General features: G+C 35.5%; 4 protein-coding genes across 7 annotated transcripts; 1 reads left to right on the forward strand and 3 right to left on the reverse strand.

Annotated features, from left to right (window-relative positions):
• The first annotated feature begins 3,039 nt into the window (after positions 1-3,039).
• Positions 3,040-4,980, forward strand: LOC121759060 (dihydroneopterin aldolase 1-like). 3 transcript variants are annotated; one of them, XM_042154551.1, is made up of 4 exons: positions 3,071-3,178; positions 3,655-3,728; positions 4,333-4,522; positions 4,606-4,980. In XM_042154551.1, exons 3-4 carry the CDS (start codon positions 4,344-4,346, stop codon positions 4,808-4,810), a joined length of 384 nt encoding a protein of 127 aa, XP_042010485.1. In that variant the 5' UTR covers positions 3,071-3,178; positions 3,655-3,728; positions 4,333-4,343; the 3' UTR covers positions 4,811-4,980. The 3 variants fall into 3 exon arrangements, with proteins under 3 accessions (XP_042010484.1, XP_042010485.1, XP_042010486.1); XM_042154552.1 differs by lacking the exon at positions 3,071-3,178 and adding an exon at positions 3,298-3,349; XM_042154550.1 differs by having other exon boundaries at positions 3,040-3,728.
• LOC121759059 lies at positions 4,919-8,000 on the reverse strand. 2 transcript variants are annotated; one of them, XM_042154548.1, is made up of 6 exons: positions 7,867-8,000; positions 6,498-6,693; positions 5,797-6,406; positions 5,587-5,688; positions 5,376-5,506; positions 4,919-5,292 (listed from the first exon to the last, which is right to left on the reverse strand). In XM_042154548.1, exons 2-6 carry the CDS (start codon positions 6,582-6,584, stop codon positions 5,104-5,106), a joined length of 1,119 nt encoding a protein of 372 aa, XP_042010482.1. In that variant the 5' UTR covers positions 6,585-6,693; positions 7,867-8,000; the 3' UTR covers positions 4,919-5,103. The 2 variants fall into 2 exon arrangements, with proteins under 2 accessions (XP_042010482.1, XP_042010481.1); XM_042154547.1 differs by having other exon boundaries at positions 7,771-7,943.
• An 808-nt stretch (positions 8,001-8,808) lies between these two features.
• LOC121759638 (NECAP-like protein CG9132) lies at positions 8,809-11,957 on the reverse strand. The gene is made up of 8 exons (XM_042155296.1): positions 11,698-11,957; positions 10,814-10,845; positions 10,534-10,634; positions 10,377-10,449; positions 10,243-10,274; positions 9,622-9,712; positions 9,423-9,534; positions 8,809-9,347 (listed from the first exon to the last, which is right to left on the reverse strand). Exons 1-8 carry the CDS (start codon positions 11,779-11,781, stop codon positions 9,024-9,026), a joined length of 849 nt encoding a protein of 282 aa, XP_042011230.1. The 5' UTR covers positions 11,782-11,957; the 3' UTR covers positions 8,809-9,023.
• A 2,686-nt stretch (positions 11,958-14,643) lies between these two features.
• LOC121758415 (transcription factor bHLH30-like) lies at positions 14,644-16,370 on the reverse strand. Its single transcript, XM_042153822.1, has 2 exons — positions 15,920-16,370; positions 14,644-15,322 (listed from the first exon to the last, which is right to left on the reverse strand). Exons 1-2 carry the CDS (start codon positions 16,196-16,198, stop codon positions 14,870-14,872), a joined length of 732 nt encoding a protein of 243 aa, XP_042009756.1. The 5' UTR covers positions 16,199-16,370; the 3' UTR covers positions 14,644-14,869.
• Between the last annotated feature and the right edge of the window lie 2,448 nt (positions 16,371-18,818).

Here is an 18,818-nt window from a genome sequence, read left to right on the forward strand (position 1 = left end):
TCATACTCTCATAATCATACAATTTATTACTAAAAATAGGTGCACGATAATTTGTTTATTCTTATATACTCTTTCGATCTTCTCTTTTTCATATATCAATAAATCACATGGAATAATAATGATACTATACGATTGTAAGAACTAATAAAACATAACATTTCACTGTCTTAGGAAGTACTTATAAAAAAATGTGTGAATCTATTTTCTTTGTATTATCAAAAATGTAGTATTTGTTTTCAAAAATGGAGTTGTAATTATTGAATAAAATCAGACAGTAAATTAAACATTGCACTTGAATCTAAATCTTCGCACCAAAATATAGTTTCAAATAAAATTTAGGAAGCATGACTCATATCGATATTTTTTTTCTGCATTCACTTCTTGGAATAGGTTACATGTATTGTTTATTGAACAACTTTATTAATGAAGAAAACTCAAAAAATGATCACTCATTTCTTAGACATTAATTAACCAATCCTTAATCTTAGTTATTTCACTTTTGATAGAGAAGGAATTGAATATATCCACCAGCTGGTGAAGTAATCGAAGATGAATGATTGTGATCTAATTTGGAATCATTATCAATTAGTTAAATTCCAAGACACCTATGTAAAGTGTGACATCTAATTTATAATTTTCTAGAATGTTGAATAATCTTCACCAATAAACACAATACAATTATACTAAATATAGGAGTTTATTGATTTTTTTATCCACTTTCTATTGTATATCTTAATCAGACTGAGTTCAAGTTAAGTCATTTAATAATAAAAGAAGAGAGTCCAAAATTAAAGAAACTTATGAAAATTATCTAGACCACAACTTACGATACATTATTAATGCCTTTTTTTCCCACAAATAAGTAGCGACGTGTTTGGCCTTTTCTTTTGACAAGGGTAATGTAGGGTCCGAGCAATCCTTATTGAATATTTGCATACTAATTTCATATTTTTCACAGGAAATTTCATTATCGAAATGGTGAAAGATGAATTTTAATATGATTCATTTGAATAATATAAAATTTTGATAATATTATAATTAAAAAAATTGCTTGATCGGGTCTCGAGCCCGTCGTGGTTGCCACTTGTGTCCGTCACTATTTGTGGATGAAATAAAACATTCGAAAAATAGACCCGACAATTTCCCACTTGTCAAACGGGCCATCGACTATGATGCGTGGTTACTTTAAAATCACACATGAAAACTAGAAGGTATAGTTTTTTATACAATTATTATTATTATTATTATTATTATTATTATTATTATTATTATTACTTTTTATTTTATTTAGGTATTTATGTTGGAGGGACCCTAGCCCTAATTATTGTACTTTGATATTACTTGACTTGCATTTCGGTTTTATGCAAAAACGACTTTCTTTGTAGTTTGTTGCATGAATTGTAAGTTATAACATGAAATTTTCAGATATGTTCAAGTTTAAAATAAGATCCTATAAAAAAAATTCATCCCAAATCCATTTAAGGCTTATTTTCAGAGTACTATTTTATTTTGTTAGTACAATTATGCTAAAGTCAAATTATTGCTACTAAGCCTTACCATTGTGGGCCTTGAATGGTTTTAGAACCGCTCGAACAATCCATCATCCATTATTCCATTGGGCTATGGCCCTATATTTGAATAAATTCATCAATTGATTATGTACAATAAATATCATACATATAGCGGATATATAGAAAGGAAGTCGTCTGAACACAACGACAACGAAAAAGGTCATTGTCAGCATTAGAAGATTAAAGTGGTGCGCCAGTCATCACTGCCAATGAACGACGGACGAATAACAGAAATGAATCTCAACCCTAAAGAATTGAAGTGAAGTTGTTGCACCGTTGATGCGGCATTGTCGACTTTCATGGATAGAAGGTGTCTCAAGGTGAACTTTGTCTGCCCCTGATCTGGCCCAAGTCTGTCATTGCATATACACAACCCATTACATGACATCAAAAGCTAACAATATTACATACACCACCATACTTACTTTATTTGGAAATCATGGAATTTTCTCATCTAACAACACCCAATTCCATCAATTTTCATAATTCTTTTTTTTGAATTGTGAACCATCATAATATTTTTAGATCATTTCAACAGCATCACAACCAATTCATACTTTTAAGCAACAAAAGGTCAATTTCAATTATCAAATTGGAACAAGTTGTTATGTTAATGGGGTAATAATGGCAAATAAAAAAATAATTTTGAATTGGACTAATTTACCAAAAGCAAAAATGACCCACAGGCACCTTTGCAAAAGTTGTTACGAAAGTTACTTTTATAACAACCATGCAAAAGTCCAAAAAATACACTACAATATTTATTTGGTAGTATCCTTTTGTCCTGCCCAAAATGTCAATTATGATGATATAAGAAGCTAGTAGAAAAAAATAAAAATTGGCCAATTTACCTACTTTAAGAGCATCCATAATTATTTTCGCCCAATCATATTCCAACCACAAACTCCTCCTGCCACATCATCAGCACTAAAAATCCTCCTGCCGCATCATCAGGACAACCAAATAACCCAGCAATAGCCTAGCTACATCACTCCTAATTATATAAAACAAATAATAATTGACAATCACACAAAATACAGAATTAAATTTACGACACAGATACGAGAAAATTCAATAATATTATTTAAATTTAAAAACTACATTAATTTTTAAAAAAAGTACATTAAAATTAATACATTAATTTAAGAAAATTACATTTAAATTAATACATTAATTTAAAAAAATTACATTATTTAAAAAAAACCTGACCTCCGCCTCACTCCGTCGCCACCGTCGGCCCCGAATGAAAATGACGTGCAAAACGCATATATATAGTGTTTTGAAAAATTTTTTAAAAAAAGAAAATTTCGCTCGCCGGTTCGGAGCCTGCAATGGCGGCGAGCGCATCGGCCAGCGCTCGCCGATTTTTTCGCCGAAATGGAGCTCGCCGGTTACAATGGTTCGGCGAGCGAACCGGCGAGCACCGTAGATCGGCTAGCCGGTCCGCTCGCCGCCATTGTGGATGTTCTAAATGATAAAGAGGACTAAGCACTTGCACTATAAAAATAAACGGGTCACTCACAGTTTTTTCTATCATGATTTCACTAAAAAATTCATCGATAATTCATTTCAACAACAAACATCGAGCGTAATTGAAATCAACATTGGTAAGAGAAATACCGACGGATTCATCCCTTAGTCTCGGAAGCTGAACACGGCCGGCGTCGTTAAAATTATTTAGTTTACATATTTTTAAAAATAAATACTTACTAGTAATATGAAGCAGGAAATGGAATGCAATGCGGATTTGATTTGGAGTTTGGTTGTGGAACTGTGTGGTGTGTTTTCCATGCCTGCGAAGTGTTCGACGAAATGTCAATGTGTTTTTCTAGTTAACTGCTTGATTACTTTACTGATTCTATTTTTATGTGAGTAGTTTCTAGTGATTTGAAATTGCTAGTGAAATATTTTGCTTCAAGAATATCTTTTTGTGCTTTGTCATAAGCTGAAAATGATCAGACCTATACACTGAGGAGCTGAAATGATGGTTTTTTTTTTATTTGGAATGTCACACTTGTTATGTTGTGTTCCATTAAGTAAAGTGGCCCTTGTATTTTACATGACACTCTGTTTGTCACTACAGAGTGAAAGGGACCAGTCACCTGTGAAATCTAGCAAACGTCGGGAGCTCATCACCTACGACGTCATCCAACGTTGGTTGGTACTCGTTGTGCTCTCTTACACTCACACACACTACTGATATAGCTTTATAAGTTGCTGTGTCTTCAATTTGTATGTGTATATGCGATTCTTTGGAAAGAGTTTGGTACTATCTTTTACCCGTATGGATTTTTCACGCGTATATGAAACTGGAGATGCATGAAACTGAATTACTATCTGATAAGATTCTACTAGACATGGTGTTTTCAGTTTTCATATTTACTTCCTAGTTTAAAGTGGGGCTTGCTTCCAAGAACATGGTGGTTGAGTAAACCGTAGCTGTATTAGGTTTATTTGTTCCTTTCGTATTAATCGCTTTTAACAAAACATACAGATAAGAACAAGAACTCTCCCTTTTTAGGTGATTACTTGATTAAACTTGGATATTGCAAAGTGAAAAAAGTGGGAAATGTAAATGTGTGTCTAAATACAGAAGCACAGCTTGATTTTTTTCTTTTCTATACATTTTCACGACGATCCATATATTTTGATCGTGCAAGTACTCGATAAACGCTACTGTAAAACAGTACTCTTTTGTCGTGTTTTGGTAGCTCGTGATGACATGATCTTATGTTGCTACTTTCGTGAGCTGTATCAACAGGCTAAGGGGAAATGACGGGAGACAAGCTCGTTTTGAGGGGTCTTCAGTTCCACGGGTTCCACGGGGTGAAGGAAGAAGAGAGGAAGTTGGGTCAAAAGTTTCTGGTCGACGTAGATGCCTGGATGGATCTTCAATCAGCTGGTGTTTCCGACACCCTCTCGGATACCATCAGCTATACTACTATATATCGGTGACTAACCAATCTCAGTTGTATGCTCATCTCTCTTCTCATTTGTTGGGGTTCAAATTCTTGATATGCAATGTACTTTTCAGCATAGTTAAAGAAGTATTGGAAGGATCCCCTCACAATCTTCTCGAATCAGTAACTGAATCGATTGCGTCCAAGATCTTGAGCCATCATCCCCGGATTTCTGCTGTGCGTATCGTGCTGGGAAAGCCGCACGTGGCTGTGGTCGGCCCGGTTGACTATTTGGGCGTCGAGATTATCAGACGCCGAAACAGCGCTGTGAAGAACTAGAGCCCTTGCCGTTGCTACTGTCAATTGAATATGTAAACCTTTGTTATGTATTTCGATTTTGTTTGCTGCATTTTCCTTTCCAAATTTGATGTTTTAGCAATCACACTATTACTATGCAAAAGACACTGTTTTCATTTATCAAATATATCAAAGGGGCTTAAATTCTTGAATGTTTTGACGTTTATAATAAGCAAGCCATATTTTTACAATGCATTCAACTCTACTAAACCTTATCTTAGCCGCGAGCCAGTAACACCGATCGTCTTCGGATTCGTTGCAGCTCGGAAACATACCTAAAGAAGCTCCCAACCAAAGTCACTAGAACTTTCAGCAGCCGGTTTACTTTCGTTGCAGTCCATTACAAGAGCTGAGCTCTTCACCCCTGCTTCGCTCTTGTCGCTCAAATCTTCATGCCCGGAAATGCATAGGTCTCGCTTCTTTGTCGACCTCAACTTCGATGAAAGCACGTTGTAGATCTTTTTCTGAGGGAAACAGCTGGTTAACACATGATATGCAGTGAAGATGCTGAGAATAATGTTAAGAGGTTGAAATAGAAAGTAGAGACCTTGTACGACTTGTGTTTCTTCGACCCTCGAGAGACGAAATGGAGTTCATCATCGTTCCCTTCCACCAAGACGCAGCTTTCCTCCAACCTCGACTTTTCAGTAGGATCAATTACCTCAATATCGAAATTATCTGAACATCATACGTACAAGATCTCAATCCAACAGCAAGAAAAGCTTCATTTTCTCGAACAGAAGAAACGAGTCGCTAACCTTCATAAGACGCAGTGGCTTCCTCACCCGCTGATCCAAAATGGCATGTTTCTCTAATGTTTGAATTGGTACGAGAAAGTGAGCCATCTTCCCTGAACATATCTGCCACGACAAAAAAAAGAAAAGTGTGACCTCGAACGCTCTTGGTTTCTTCCGATAAAACAACCTAGAAAACGAATAGAAGAAGTTAAACGGAAACTTGAAGAGTACCATTAGGCGCAGGGGTAGCACCATCGTCTTGCTTTACAGATTCGGCTGAAAGGATTTGGTTAGAGCTGCAGGGCTTGGGTGAAGCATCAGAAATAGGCCGACTTGTGGCCACTGCTTTGGTAGAATCATGTCGAGCAAACAACTCCGATGATGCTGTTACATTCAAGTCAACATTGACCACAAAGTAATTGCTTCGTGTTTCACACAAAGATGACATGGGATGAGGTGCTTCTGGAGCGTGAGAAATCCTTTTTATGCTGATAGGGCGTCTGGTCGGAGCAGCTCTCCTATTCTCTCCACAACATTCTTCTGATTGCGCGGTTTCGACCAAAACTCTATGTGGCGTGGGAGAGAGACCCTTTGCATCATCGTCACGAACATTTGGGGTCGAGTCTTGAGGTGTTAAATTGCAATTATTTTCTTCGACTACAGCCTGTTTGTTGTTGATCTCTGATATGGTCGGATTAGGCTTCTCGTTGATATCAGTTTCCGGTGGTGGCACAGGGCCTAGACGAGACGGAAGAAGCAAATCTTGCATTACTTCTTCGTACAACTTCTTTACACTCACACCGACTTTCTGCGCCTGGTTTTCAACGTACTTGACAGTATCCTGGACAAGAAACGGAGAAAATGTTCGTTCAAACACTGTATCTTAACAAACTGCCATTATCGGAAAACAAAAACTCGAAAGGAGGCCATACCTCGTACATGATCTCTTCGACCTCCAAACACATCGCCTCGAACTTCTCATATATGTCTCCTGCCCAAGCTACACCTTTGAAATCCATAGCAGGATATCGCTCCTATACTTAAGTGCACGAATCGAAATTTCTCAACCAACAAACCAACCAACCAACCAACGGAAAGAGCAATAACGAGCGTTCGTATCTTAGCAAACTGCAGAAAACAACACAATGTATCTAATCAAAAGCTGCAACTAAACTAATTAACCATCCATCAAAGATTTGAGCCAATTCTCAGTGTTCTCCAACTGTACAAATGTTCTAGTAACTATCTAACTGACATTAAAGAATCAACGAGATAGTGAAGCTTGAACAACGAGTGAAAAGGACAGGACTCAGGAGGGCTCGAAATCACAGAGTTTAAATTGATGAATTTGAAAAACAAAGATAACAGTTAAAGTGCAGCATCGTGTTTATCAAGAAAACGAGTCCTCAACATCGTGTAGCATCATCTATTACGACCAAAAGTCCGTCTCTAGATAATCAAGGGTTTATCAAGCAAACATCAAACAAGTCAGAAGCTTTTCTTTACAAGACGAAGCTTACATCACAGAAACACAGAAACACAGAAACAAAGAATCAAACATTATTGGAGTAGGTATAGTAGAGAAGCCAAAAAACAAGAAGCTCGGATTCGAAAGCATCAACACCGTGTGGCATCAAGTATATCGGCCAAACGTTCACCTCTATAGAATCAAGGTTTTATCAGCCAAGCATCAGAAACAAAGAGAGCTTACATTCACAGAAACAAAGAATCAAATATCACTAGAGAAGCCAAAAACAAGAGCCTCGAATTCGAAAGCCTCGAAGGCAAGAACAACACTACAGAAAAACCTAATTCAACATAACCAGTAATTTCTCCAAACCAGAACCAAATAAAAGAACTAAATTTGACCTCAGTTTCTTGTAATTCAGCTTATACTGTCACTACCTAAGATCATACTTTCCAATTATAAAAAATAAAAAACACTATTTAGCAATATCTAAGTGTTCAAATCAAGGGTTCTTTTTCAACCTTCACTAAAACCAAATTCCCAGCAAGAATTCATCAATCAAATCAACAATCAAATTCATAGCATCATTTCAGCAAGAACACAATTGCATCACACTAGCTAGAAAAAAAGTAACAGAAAATCTCTCTCTCTCTCTCACGCACACACACAAAACAGAAAGCTAATGAGCCCAAAAGGCCAAAATCATAAATTTCACCAGAAACAAAATAGAAACATACACTGATTACAATATCAAGGCAGAAAACAGTGGAAAAGGGATTAAAAAGAGGAACTTGGCAAGAGACAGAGGATGAATGGAGGGAGTGGATGAATACATTCAACTGATTTCCCTTGGACATGGATTCTTCATTCTTGGCCACGCGTACGATTAGGAAAGGGATTTAATTGGGTCAATATTAACAAAATAAAACCACACAAAGATTCATATTTATAGATAATTAGTTTACATCATTTATTGTTAATCAAGACATGATTTTGACATATCATTTCAGGTGTCTATACGATGTACAGAAATTGTACTCCTATAATTGGTCCTAAATTTAAATCGAATTATATCAATTTTATTTAATCTGATTTCTTTACTATTTATTACTATATTTTTTACGATATTATAGTTGTAGTTTTGTTAATAGACTTTAATTTAAGTTTGACAAAGAATAATTTACAAATAAATACATGGAGAGATATTCGTATGTGATTATGCAAATATTAATTTGAAAATTTTAATATTTTTCCTAAATTAGCGTAGATGAGTAATTATATATATTTATTCATTTTACATTAATTAATATTTATGAACCAATTTTAAACGACAAATTAAAATTTTAATTATTTATCAATATCCAAAAATAATTTGGGATTGTTGTAAAGTTAAAAAAAGGTCCAATTTCTTGTTGAATATTCGATATATATCAATAGTTGGACATACGCTTCCACTTTTTTTTTGTAATCGAATTTTTGTTCTTGAGAATTCATCAAGTAAAACTAATTCTAACATTTGTAATTTACACGAATAAATTTCATCCAATTTCACTCAACCTTTTAAATCACTTACTGACCCTATTATAGGATCTCTTATTAAATTTGTGACAGAATCGAAAAATTGCATCAAATTGAAAATCCATTAAATTGCATTTTATCCTGCAAGCAAACACGGACTCTAATCGATCGGAGGTTCTAGTCACCACAAAGATAAACGTCGAACCAATATTAATAATCTTGGATTGAAAAAAGAAAAAAAAACACACACACACACATCCATAAAAAGACTTGCTCAAGCATTCATTGTGAGTGTAGCTAAAAGCAATTTATAAAGTTCACCAATTCATAATATACACAACACAAGACTTCCACACACACCACAAGTACTAAACCACACCTTAAAGATCGCACTCTCTCGAGATTAGTAGGACGAAGCTCCGGGACCTAAGCTAAAGGTAACGAACAAGGATTGGTGTTATCAGCATCCCCGTTACCTGGCTGCTTGAAAATCCCCAAAATCATCATCCGGTGCATCGTGTTGTTCTTTCTTCTCGGTGGCTTCTGCTTCTCCTTCTTCACATTTTTCCACTCCAGTTGACTCCTCGTTTTCAAAAGATTTGCCTGGGCTAACTCTAGGGGAAATCCCTAATGGAGGCCTATCGGGAGCATCAACGGGTGAGAGGGGTGCAGGAGGAGGAGGGGGCAGTTTGATGCTTACTGAGCCTTCTTTGTTTTTAGACTTGTCATCCAGAGAAAGATTGCTCAATTTCTGCTCGAAAAACTTGGATCTTGTGCTGCCTGTGCCGCCTTCTTTCTGTTTCATAAGAATAGAGAAACAAGATTAGTTGAGCAAATGTAAAGTAATAAGGAGTTCGAGATATAGTATTACTTTCTTGAGCTGAAGCACTAGGGTCTCCCCGTCTTTTAAACTATAATCGACTGAAGAAGAATGCTGGTACTGATGCTCCATCTCTTCTGCAGTTTTCTTCTTATTCAGATACCTAAAGATTGAAGAACAGCAAGGGGAAAAACCGCACTTAAGCATGGTTTATTAAAGGGAAAAGAAATTAAACGAGGAGATGAAGTACTTCATATGGTCGTGAAGAGCAGCTTGGAAGTCGTATGCTTCGGATCTTTCTCGAAATCCTATACCAATGAAAGCATGGCGAAGGCGCCCATCTGCATGAACCGTAACGAGTCAGTATCATTTGTGTTTATGAGCATACATGAAAATAAGTAACTACAAACAGTTCGTGTTTAAAGATAAGATGCAAAATCAACAAGGCTATGCAGTCTGCAAATGATTATCACTGACTGAGAAAGAAGACGGGACCCAAATTGTCAGTGATAGGGGAAAACATACGATTAAGTGAGTTAACCTGACTTTCAGATTCAGAGCAATATGATTCTTTAATTGTTCCACCCCGGAACACAAATCAATAAGCACTAAATTTCCTTTTTTAGGTTGGAACTTTATATGTCTGTATAGCACGTCTAGTATGTGTCACCTTCAACACGAGTGGAAACGAGAAAAAATACAAATGAACAGGATAAGAGGCATGTTGTTAGGTTACTATTAAAAATTGAATTAGTAACTTATCCTGACATGAGTGTCTGTTATGTCTCCAGGTGAATAAAGTTTTGCCTACAATTCTAAGGACAAAACAAGATGCTTGAAAATAATAGAAGAAGGAAGCTCTGTAGACTACCAATATTCTCTTCAACCCGAAGAACGAAATATCTGCAAAGAACCAATAGCAGTCTCAAAAAGTTGAACCAGAGTTTAAACGTTAACAAGAGTTTTTCTCGAGCAGGTGACTTCAATTGTGACCAATTCTTTTACCTGCTGCTATCAATTACAGCCTCCACAGGATGCAGCTCGCCATCTCTCAAAAATGCCCGAGCATACAGCTCACCTGTTACATAAAATTTGGAGATTAACTGATTAAACGAGACAGAATCTCTAGTCAAGCACCCAGTAGAAAGTTGAGAATATCCACCTGTTGTCTTATCCTCCAAACGGATAATGCATTCTTCTCTTTTACTAATAACTTTCAAAGTACCTTCCCACGTCCATTTGTTGACATTCCATTCATCAGCCCTGCAAGAAATAATAATTTCTTTTCCGAATGAGTGCTGAGAAATTACTTATCATTTCTAATTCACGAACTGTCTTGAGGAGTACTTGACAGAGTACAAAAAGATGAATTTTTATTGACCAACACTGATGCTCAATCATGATCAAGGAAATGCTAATCAACAAGTAATGTAGAGGAAAACCTGTAAGAAGCTGCAGATTTCCGTGGAGGTATCTGCAAGATTAAGCACAAGAACATTAGGATATCCGAAAAGAACTCTGAAAAGTCTATACTTATTCAGAATGATGCAACATCTTTCTGGTTAAAGGTTATTGGAACTTTCAATTACTTACAGCATAGTGAATTTCATGAGATACTAAAACGCCCAAAACAAAAACCGTTTGATATCCGTATGAAATTTACATCATTGCTGTGCAACCTTAGCTATATGTTCATCGACTAGAACGTATGAGCAACTACATTTTCTTATTTCTAACTTTAGAACAATTAACAATTCTTAAGCTGATCCAATCTTTAGTTTTTCGGGTATATACATTGGTTTGTCCGACCATAAGAAACATGATTAGCTACATCGCTTGTAAACGTACCTTATTCATTCAACCATCAACACATACATAACAAATCGAAACTAATTCAGACAAAACTAGCTTAACTCCTTCTCGGCAACAAAATCTTGAATATATCGAGGATCGGTTAACAACGCAACAACGACAAATCATGGGAGAACAGTTGTAGCAGAATACAGAAGTAGAATAAGAAAGAAACTTACTAACTGCATTTCACAAAAACACAAACATTCATCGATTTACAACAACTTAGTCTCAAAACAACACAATACATTTAGCCAAAACAGATATAGTTAACCCAATACATAAAGAGCACAACAATCGATTGAACATCCTAGCTAAAGCACACCAAATGCAGAGCACAATCAAGCAAGTAAGAGCAAAAAAACAATTTTAAATAAACCTCCCCAAAAAATTAAGGAAAATGAAATTAAATCAAATCATCAGATACTTTCTTTGCTACATGTAGAGATAATCGAATCATAACATTGAATTTTACCATGTAAACATAGCATTCCGGGACTTGAAACAGAACCAGCTCAACTGCCTCTGCTTCTTCTTCTGTTATCTTGTCTTTCTCCATGTGATATGATCCTCTTATCAATAAAACGATCGCAATTAACTGTCCAAATCCAAGATATATCCTGAATTGAATTCAATCGTTTAACCTCCCAATCAGTCTTTAACCTAATTGAATTGAATTGAATTTTAATTGCAAAGCAATCGTCTCTGATCTGGAAGTTTTAGGACATGATAGGAATTTTCAATAATGTGGTTACCCTTCTTGGATTTAGTATAGACTTATTTATTTTTGGGGAATTAATATTTATGTCAACCTTAATTTTACTTTTTATTATTCCATATTTTGACTAATTGTTGTTTATTTAATCAAACAATATTTATTAGTCTTAATCTAGTAGTATATAATTTATTTAACCGTACACCACCTAATAAGTTCTACTTAAGATAATTTTGTACTCTCTTGTTTCCTTGAATTGTTTTTTTTTTATTTTGAGAAGTTCACTCATAGTCGAGTCATATCCATTATAGTAATAATAATAAATATTTTTCTCACTCTTACTTTCCACTCTTTTACTTTATTCACTTTGTATTTTATTTTTCTACTTTTTTTCTCTTACTTTTTTTATCAATTTAATATATTAAATATCCATTTTTAAAACTTTGTGCCGAAAATTTCCGCCGAGTATGCAGCAACAAGATGCAATCAGTATTTTTTGTTCTAGACTTCTAGCTCTCTAGATATAGTACTTCCTCCGTCCCATGTTACTTGCACTATTGTTTTTCGGCTCGTCACAAACTCCTTACACTATTTATAGTTTAAGTTAGAATTAATGCATTTAATTAAAATATTAGTTTAAGTTAAGAGCTCATTTATCAAGTGATGTCTATTACACTTAAAATTTTAATTTAATTACACTAAAAAAATCAATTCAAATTTATGGCCTAAAATGAAAAGTGCAAGTAACATAGGACGGATGGAGTATTTTAGTAAAAGGTTGTTATGTCCTAATTTTTGAGAAACTATTTAATTATTCTATGTTTAAAATTAGTAGAAATAATAATATCAATTTTGCAATCAATTTTCATCGAGTTACGCTTCATCGTAGGTTTGATTAAGATTTAAGAGCGGTGGAGTCTCGATTATTAATTTATTTTTGCTCAACTTGCGTTAAGGAGGTATATTATTTTGATTCTTGACATAAACTCTTCATTCATTACCATTTATTGAATGGAATTTAAGTTCAACATGTGAGATATATTTTCCACTCAACACATATATTAGACACGTTTTCAGTTAGCTTGTTGTCTATTTTAATTGGTGTCCATATAATTTTAAGATTGATTAATTATATGTATTGGGGAATTATTAAAAAAAAAACAAATAGTTCTAAAAATACCTTGTGTGATAGGCTCCACCTATTAGCTAGGAGTTTGTGAGATTCATATAATTGTTACATTTGGTCAAAAATTTACACATTCCACCACTATGTTCTATACAAATGAAAACCATAATATAGCTTCAAAAATGAAAAGTCAAAAAAATATTGGAAACAAATTGAATCGGAAAATATAGAGTGAAAAATACCGCATATTCTAACTCCAATTTCATTTTCAACCAACTTAATGATGAAACAATAAATGATCTCTACAATTTAATGACCACAAAAAATTTATAACAATATTTTAAAAAATGTTTATACCTTATCCAATTCCCACATATGCACGTATGCATAAATTATACTACTACGCAATGCAATTTAATTATTATTTTTAATAAAATGTAATATCTCTAGATGGAATGATCAGCAATAAGAACTTAGATGCAACTAACCTCAATAATTGTTTATACAGTATACAACTGATCAGAGAGACGTATATGTTTTTTTTTTACATCGGAGTTCGAGATACATTCGGCAAGCGATCTAGGCCTTACACAGCCCGTTAAGCTTCGAATACAACTATCCCCCGCACCGAGCACCAGCCTGTGAGCAAGCCTTGTTCAGGCACGCTCTCTAGCCCCCCGTTCGACGGGTCCTGGTCAGCCGGGTCTGGATCCGAAGACTCGTGCCACTTCAGGCGCGTCCAGGCTCGAAAGCTTGCCAAGCCCCAAGGAAACAACCTTGAACAGGCCCACAGGGGAAATTAATCCCAGGTTGCACCATTCAGGATTCGAACTCAAGACCTCCTGGATGGGCGGTATCCTTGCCTCCCTTCTATGTCAACGCTTTCTTTAAATAATTAACTCCATTTAATTGATCTTAAATTATTGAGATCATTGTAAATTAGATCTAATCTTCAAATTGCGTTAATAAATCTAAACCTTTCAATTTGTAGTAGTAAATTTGTCTCTTCTAATTTTCAGCTGGCGTTGAGATTATGGTTTTATCGTCTTCTCGAGAATTTAATTTAATATGCATAAACTATACAAATTATGTTAAAAATGTCAAATAATTAATGTATAAAATAATTGGTTGACACGAATGTGGGGAGAATTTGTGTTAAAATAAGGAAGTAATTAACTACTTCATTTTGTAGAGATATACGTTGCATGTGTGTGAGGTCATTACGCCTAGGATTCCAAGTGATTGGTTGAAGTTTGGGTTGTGAATGTGATTAAATTAATTGTTGTTGTATAAAATGCTAACAATAATACGTGCCATTAATTATAAATTAATACCAATAGGAAATAAATTTTGGGATCAATAACTTATAATTTCCTAAACTTGTAGATTAGTGATATTGCATTCCAACAATTTGGCATTCGTTAATAATTTATTAATAGATAGGATTATACATTTTCTAAAATTTTGAACTAGACTTTGTTTAAATATGACACGAAGTCATGTCCACATTTTAAATTATAAGATACATAGGCCAAAACTCATGGTTTGAAAAGTTATTACCACATTAAATGGGAATTTAATACAAAGAAAATTAAGAAGATCGATTTTGACAATTTGGAATGAAGGGAACAACAAAGTGTTTACATTATTTCAAATATACAAAGCATAAATCATGAAATAAAACAAAGAGGAAGAAGGCATATGACAAGGCATGCATACCCCTTTTGTACAACAAACTAAATTAAAAATATGTATGCCAACCCATATGCTTATTGCCATCATCAAATTCATCCAAACAAATCCCAGTTACGAGCTAGAAGAGGCGAAGAGCGACGACACTCTTCGCCTCTTGCTCGAGCTATTTCTCGATGAGAACTCCTCTGAAGCATAGAACTTATCCATCACAGAACGGAAAGCCTGACGAATTGAAGCAACAAGGGGCTGGACCTGGCCTTTTAGTCCCGAGATCACGAACACGCCTAGCATTCTAGTCCCTAAGGTGGAAATCTCGGCCATCACGGGGCTGTGAGGGAGAGCCTCCACGGCTTCTCTCAAATCGGAGAGAAGCTCGTGCTTGAAATCGCAACATAGGGAAGCTCGGATGGAAGTTGAGGCGGCGTCGTTGGGATCCTCCTCTTCTTCCACGGTCACTTCATCGACATCGGTTGGCACCACCGTGCCTTTGGTGGCTTCGGCCGCAGTCTCCCTTAGTAGCTTCACTCGGTTGATGACTTCACCTAGTAGGCCAGCTTTGTCCATCTAATCATGTTGAATCAATGCAAAATCATCAAACAATCCAAACATATTCTTATTGTTAATTTGTTTAATTAATAGTAGTAGTATTATGTAATTAGAACGGTCAAAGATTTAATGGTCGCCCATGGTGGATTCAGAATTTTCGATTCGAAAATGCTGACAAGTAAAATGCTGAACTAAATGTTCTCTATAAAAATTGAAATTTTATTAGTTTTGAGGATTTATAATTAAAAAGATCAGTACTATATAAAAGTTTTAGGATTAAGTACATCTGCACCCCTTGTTGTAGCTGGATTCGTGGTAAAAAAATCAACATGACAAGTAACAACTTATAATTAGGGTTTGTTCCGGCGCACCCATTGGGCAAAAAAACATAGATTTTGACTCAGACCAGATAGATTTTGACTGCTCTATCTACTACAGACTTTCTAGATAACAAACCCTAACTTCTATGTGTAACAAAAAATCATAAAATCAATCTGGCTCCAAACCATCTTATACTTTTCAAGAATCACCAAAAAATCAAAATTATCACACACACACACAAAAACACACACAACAAGATAAACATAACTAGAAAGAAAACAACAAAATCAACACCTTTGCAGTCCCAGGAGTTAGGGTTCTAAGGGTAGCCAAATGAGCGTTGATTCTCTCCCTTCTCCGCCTCTCGGCATCGCTGTGATTCCTCAGAGCAATCAAAGCCTTATTCGCGTCTCCCATCTTATGTCTCGGATTCATAGTGAGCTCTCCCGTCTCGCTATTCAGAAGCAACATGGAAGAAGAAGACGAAGACGGGGAAGCTCCAAGATTCCTCACCACGCCTTCGAACCCCATGTAGCTCCCTTGAATCCCATCAAAACCGTCGAAAAAATCCATTAATCTTGAAATATTTTTTCTATTAATTGTTAGAGCCTACAAATTTTTGAGATGAAGTGTTTTGCAATCACACTTGCTTTGGCTTCCATTTCTTGAAATTAAGGGAGAGAGAAGATATATGGCTCTTGGTGTTACTTCTTTGAGGGCATATTTGTAGTGTGATAATGTTATTAAATTAATGTGTGTGTGAGCTGTGATTATTTATGTGGGAGATGTGGATTAATAACCTGCAATTTACCTAACCAAATAGTTAATTGTACTTGGGTCAACTCGAGAGTTGATGTGTGTTCCAAAATATTTTTATTTTAATTTTAATTAATCTCATGTTCATGTGCTATGAACATGTACGGCTTATGATGGTGATGAGAAATTTGTATTGTTTTATGGTTTAATTATTGGCGGATGCTTGAAGGGACTGGTGATGACCTTTGCAATTTTATATCATTTGGTGAAAAATATGAATGAGAGCAATATTTGGTGGATAATAGTGATGGTTAATTAAGAATTTTGACTGAAATGAAAATTAAAACAAAAAGGATAGCATAAGTGCTTGTTTTTCACTTTCTCTGCCCGCAAATACTTGTCCTATTCATTTTCGATCAGTCCGTCATTGCAGGTCTTATTTATCTTTAATTATTTTTGGTAATAAATCTTACATTTCACTTACACATTTACTCACATTTAACTATTTAATAAATGTCATACTTGTGGGATGACACGAGATTTTAGAAAATTTTGTTTTGTATGTTAGGTAGAAAGAGAAAATACAATATTTATATTATAGGTCGGAGGGAGTATAAAACTAATATTATATTACTATATAAGAGTAGGATATATACTCTACTAACTTTTCTTAAAACTTGAATCCATCGAGTCCAAGTTGGACGAGTATTCATGGACAGAAAAATTATTATTTTAATAATTAAAAATAGAAATTGTTAATGAGATTTAAATTAAATTTATCTAATACTATAAATAGTACTCCACCCCGTATAAGTATTTTGTACTATGGTACGAAATAGTACTAGTAACATTTGTAAAATTATTTTGTTAAAGAAAATGTTTTGAATTAAATAACATTAATTAGTGTTAATTATGTAAGTCAGTATGCCACGTGTCTTACCAGGTTCCACCAAGATTCTATGCTAACACAATAATGTAAACATCTATATATATATACACTATTGCAAGTCATCCATGCACTACAAAAATAAAAATGAATGACCACTTAGCCGGGAATTCACTCCATAAATATTTGCATTCCTTTATTTTGTCATAATTTTATTGTGTATTACAAAGATGATTAGAGAAAACATAAATAGTGAGGTGAAGTTCGCATCCTTTTAAACTTCTTATGTGAAAAAACTCCATCCCTAAAGCAAATTTGGAGAGGAAATGTGGCCACTAGATCGACGATAGCTCAAAAGACTGAATTTAATGATTTTTCGGACCTCACCTTAATCCACCGCCGAATTCGGAAAGTATGGATTGATTGTAGTCAAACCATTACAATTGGGTTGGACCTTTGTATGTCGTTGTTTAATTCCAGGTTTTAATTGGGTTGGGCCTTTGCATTTCTTGTTTACTAAACTGAAAATCATGGTATTAACATTAAAGTTTAAATCACAAACTTTTTAGCTTCTCTCACGTGCAGGATAGATACCACACGTGCGCCGCCGAGCAGCCGTGTTCGTGTTGGATTCTTTATATTATGTCCGCAAGTAATAAATTTGTCTCTTGTAAATGATTTTTTTACCCTATATTAGTTTATAAATGTTAGAGCATCCACAACCGTGCTCTTGCCAGCGGCACGGTTGTGGGCCCGGGCGGTACTATTCATGCCTGCTCTCTGGCAAGAGCACAACACCCACAACTGTGCTCTTCCGCAAGGACGAGCACAATTAATATAAAATTCAATTACACAAAAACATTTTCATAATACTAAAATTCATTAAAAAAACCACAATAAAAATAACAAATTACAAATAAAATAAAAAGACATAATTAAAATCCTAAAAATTAAAAATTACATAATTAAAATACTAAAAATTAAAAATTACATAATTAAACTCCTAAAAATTAAAAATTACATAATTATTGGCTAATATAACCCGAGGAAGACTACGCATCCGGCGGCACCAACCCCAATTGTTTTTGGAGACCCAATATCATGGACTCGTGCGTTTGAAGTTGCGTGGGGGTCATAGTTGACCTATCGGCCATATTGAGTTGGGCCAAAAGGGCCCACAACGAGTTGTTCGGGGGTGGAGGTGGAACATAGGGTGCGGGTTCGAGAGCAGGGGCAGATGGAGTCGCGGCGCGACGTCGTTCGGCCGCCGCCTTCTTCCTACCTTGCGGTCGGCGTCGGGAACCGCTTGGTTGGGCATCGGGGCTACCCAAGTTAGCTTCGGCGAGTTGGCTAGCCACTTCTTCGCCGGCGTCGGATAGGGATGCCGACCGTGAGCGTTTGGAGGAGCCGCTAGAGGAGGATGTTATGCCTCCCTTATACTTCGGGTGCGTCCGCGTCTCCTGCCAAACGTTAAGATATTTGAACGACTTACCGTTCATGGATTGGTAGGTGCTCAGCGAGGCGGTGATGATGTCGACCTCGCTTCGGCCG

Source organism: Salvia splendens, chromosome 12 (genome assembly GCF_004379255.2).
Source record: "Salvia splendens isolate huo1 chromosome 12, SspV2, whole genome shotgun sequence".
In the NCBI taxonomy this organism is placed as follows: domain Eukaryota; kingdom Viridiplantae; phylum Streptophyta; class Magnoliopsida; order Lamiales; family Lamiaceae; genus Salvia; species Salvia splendens.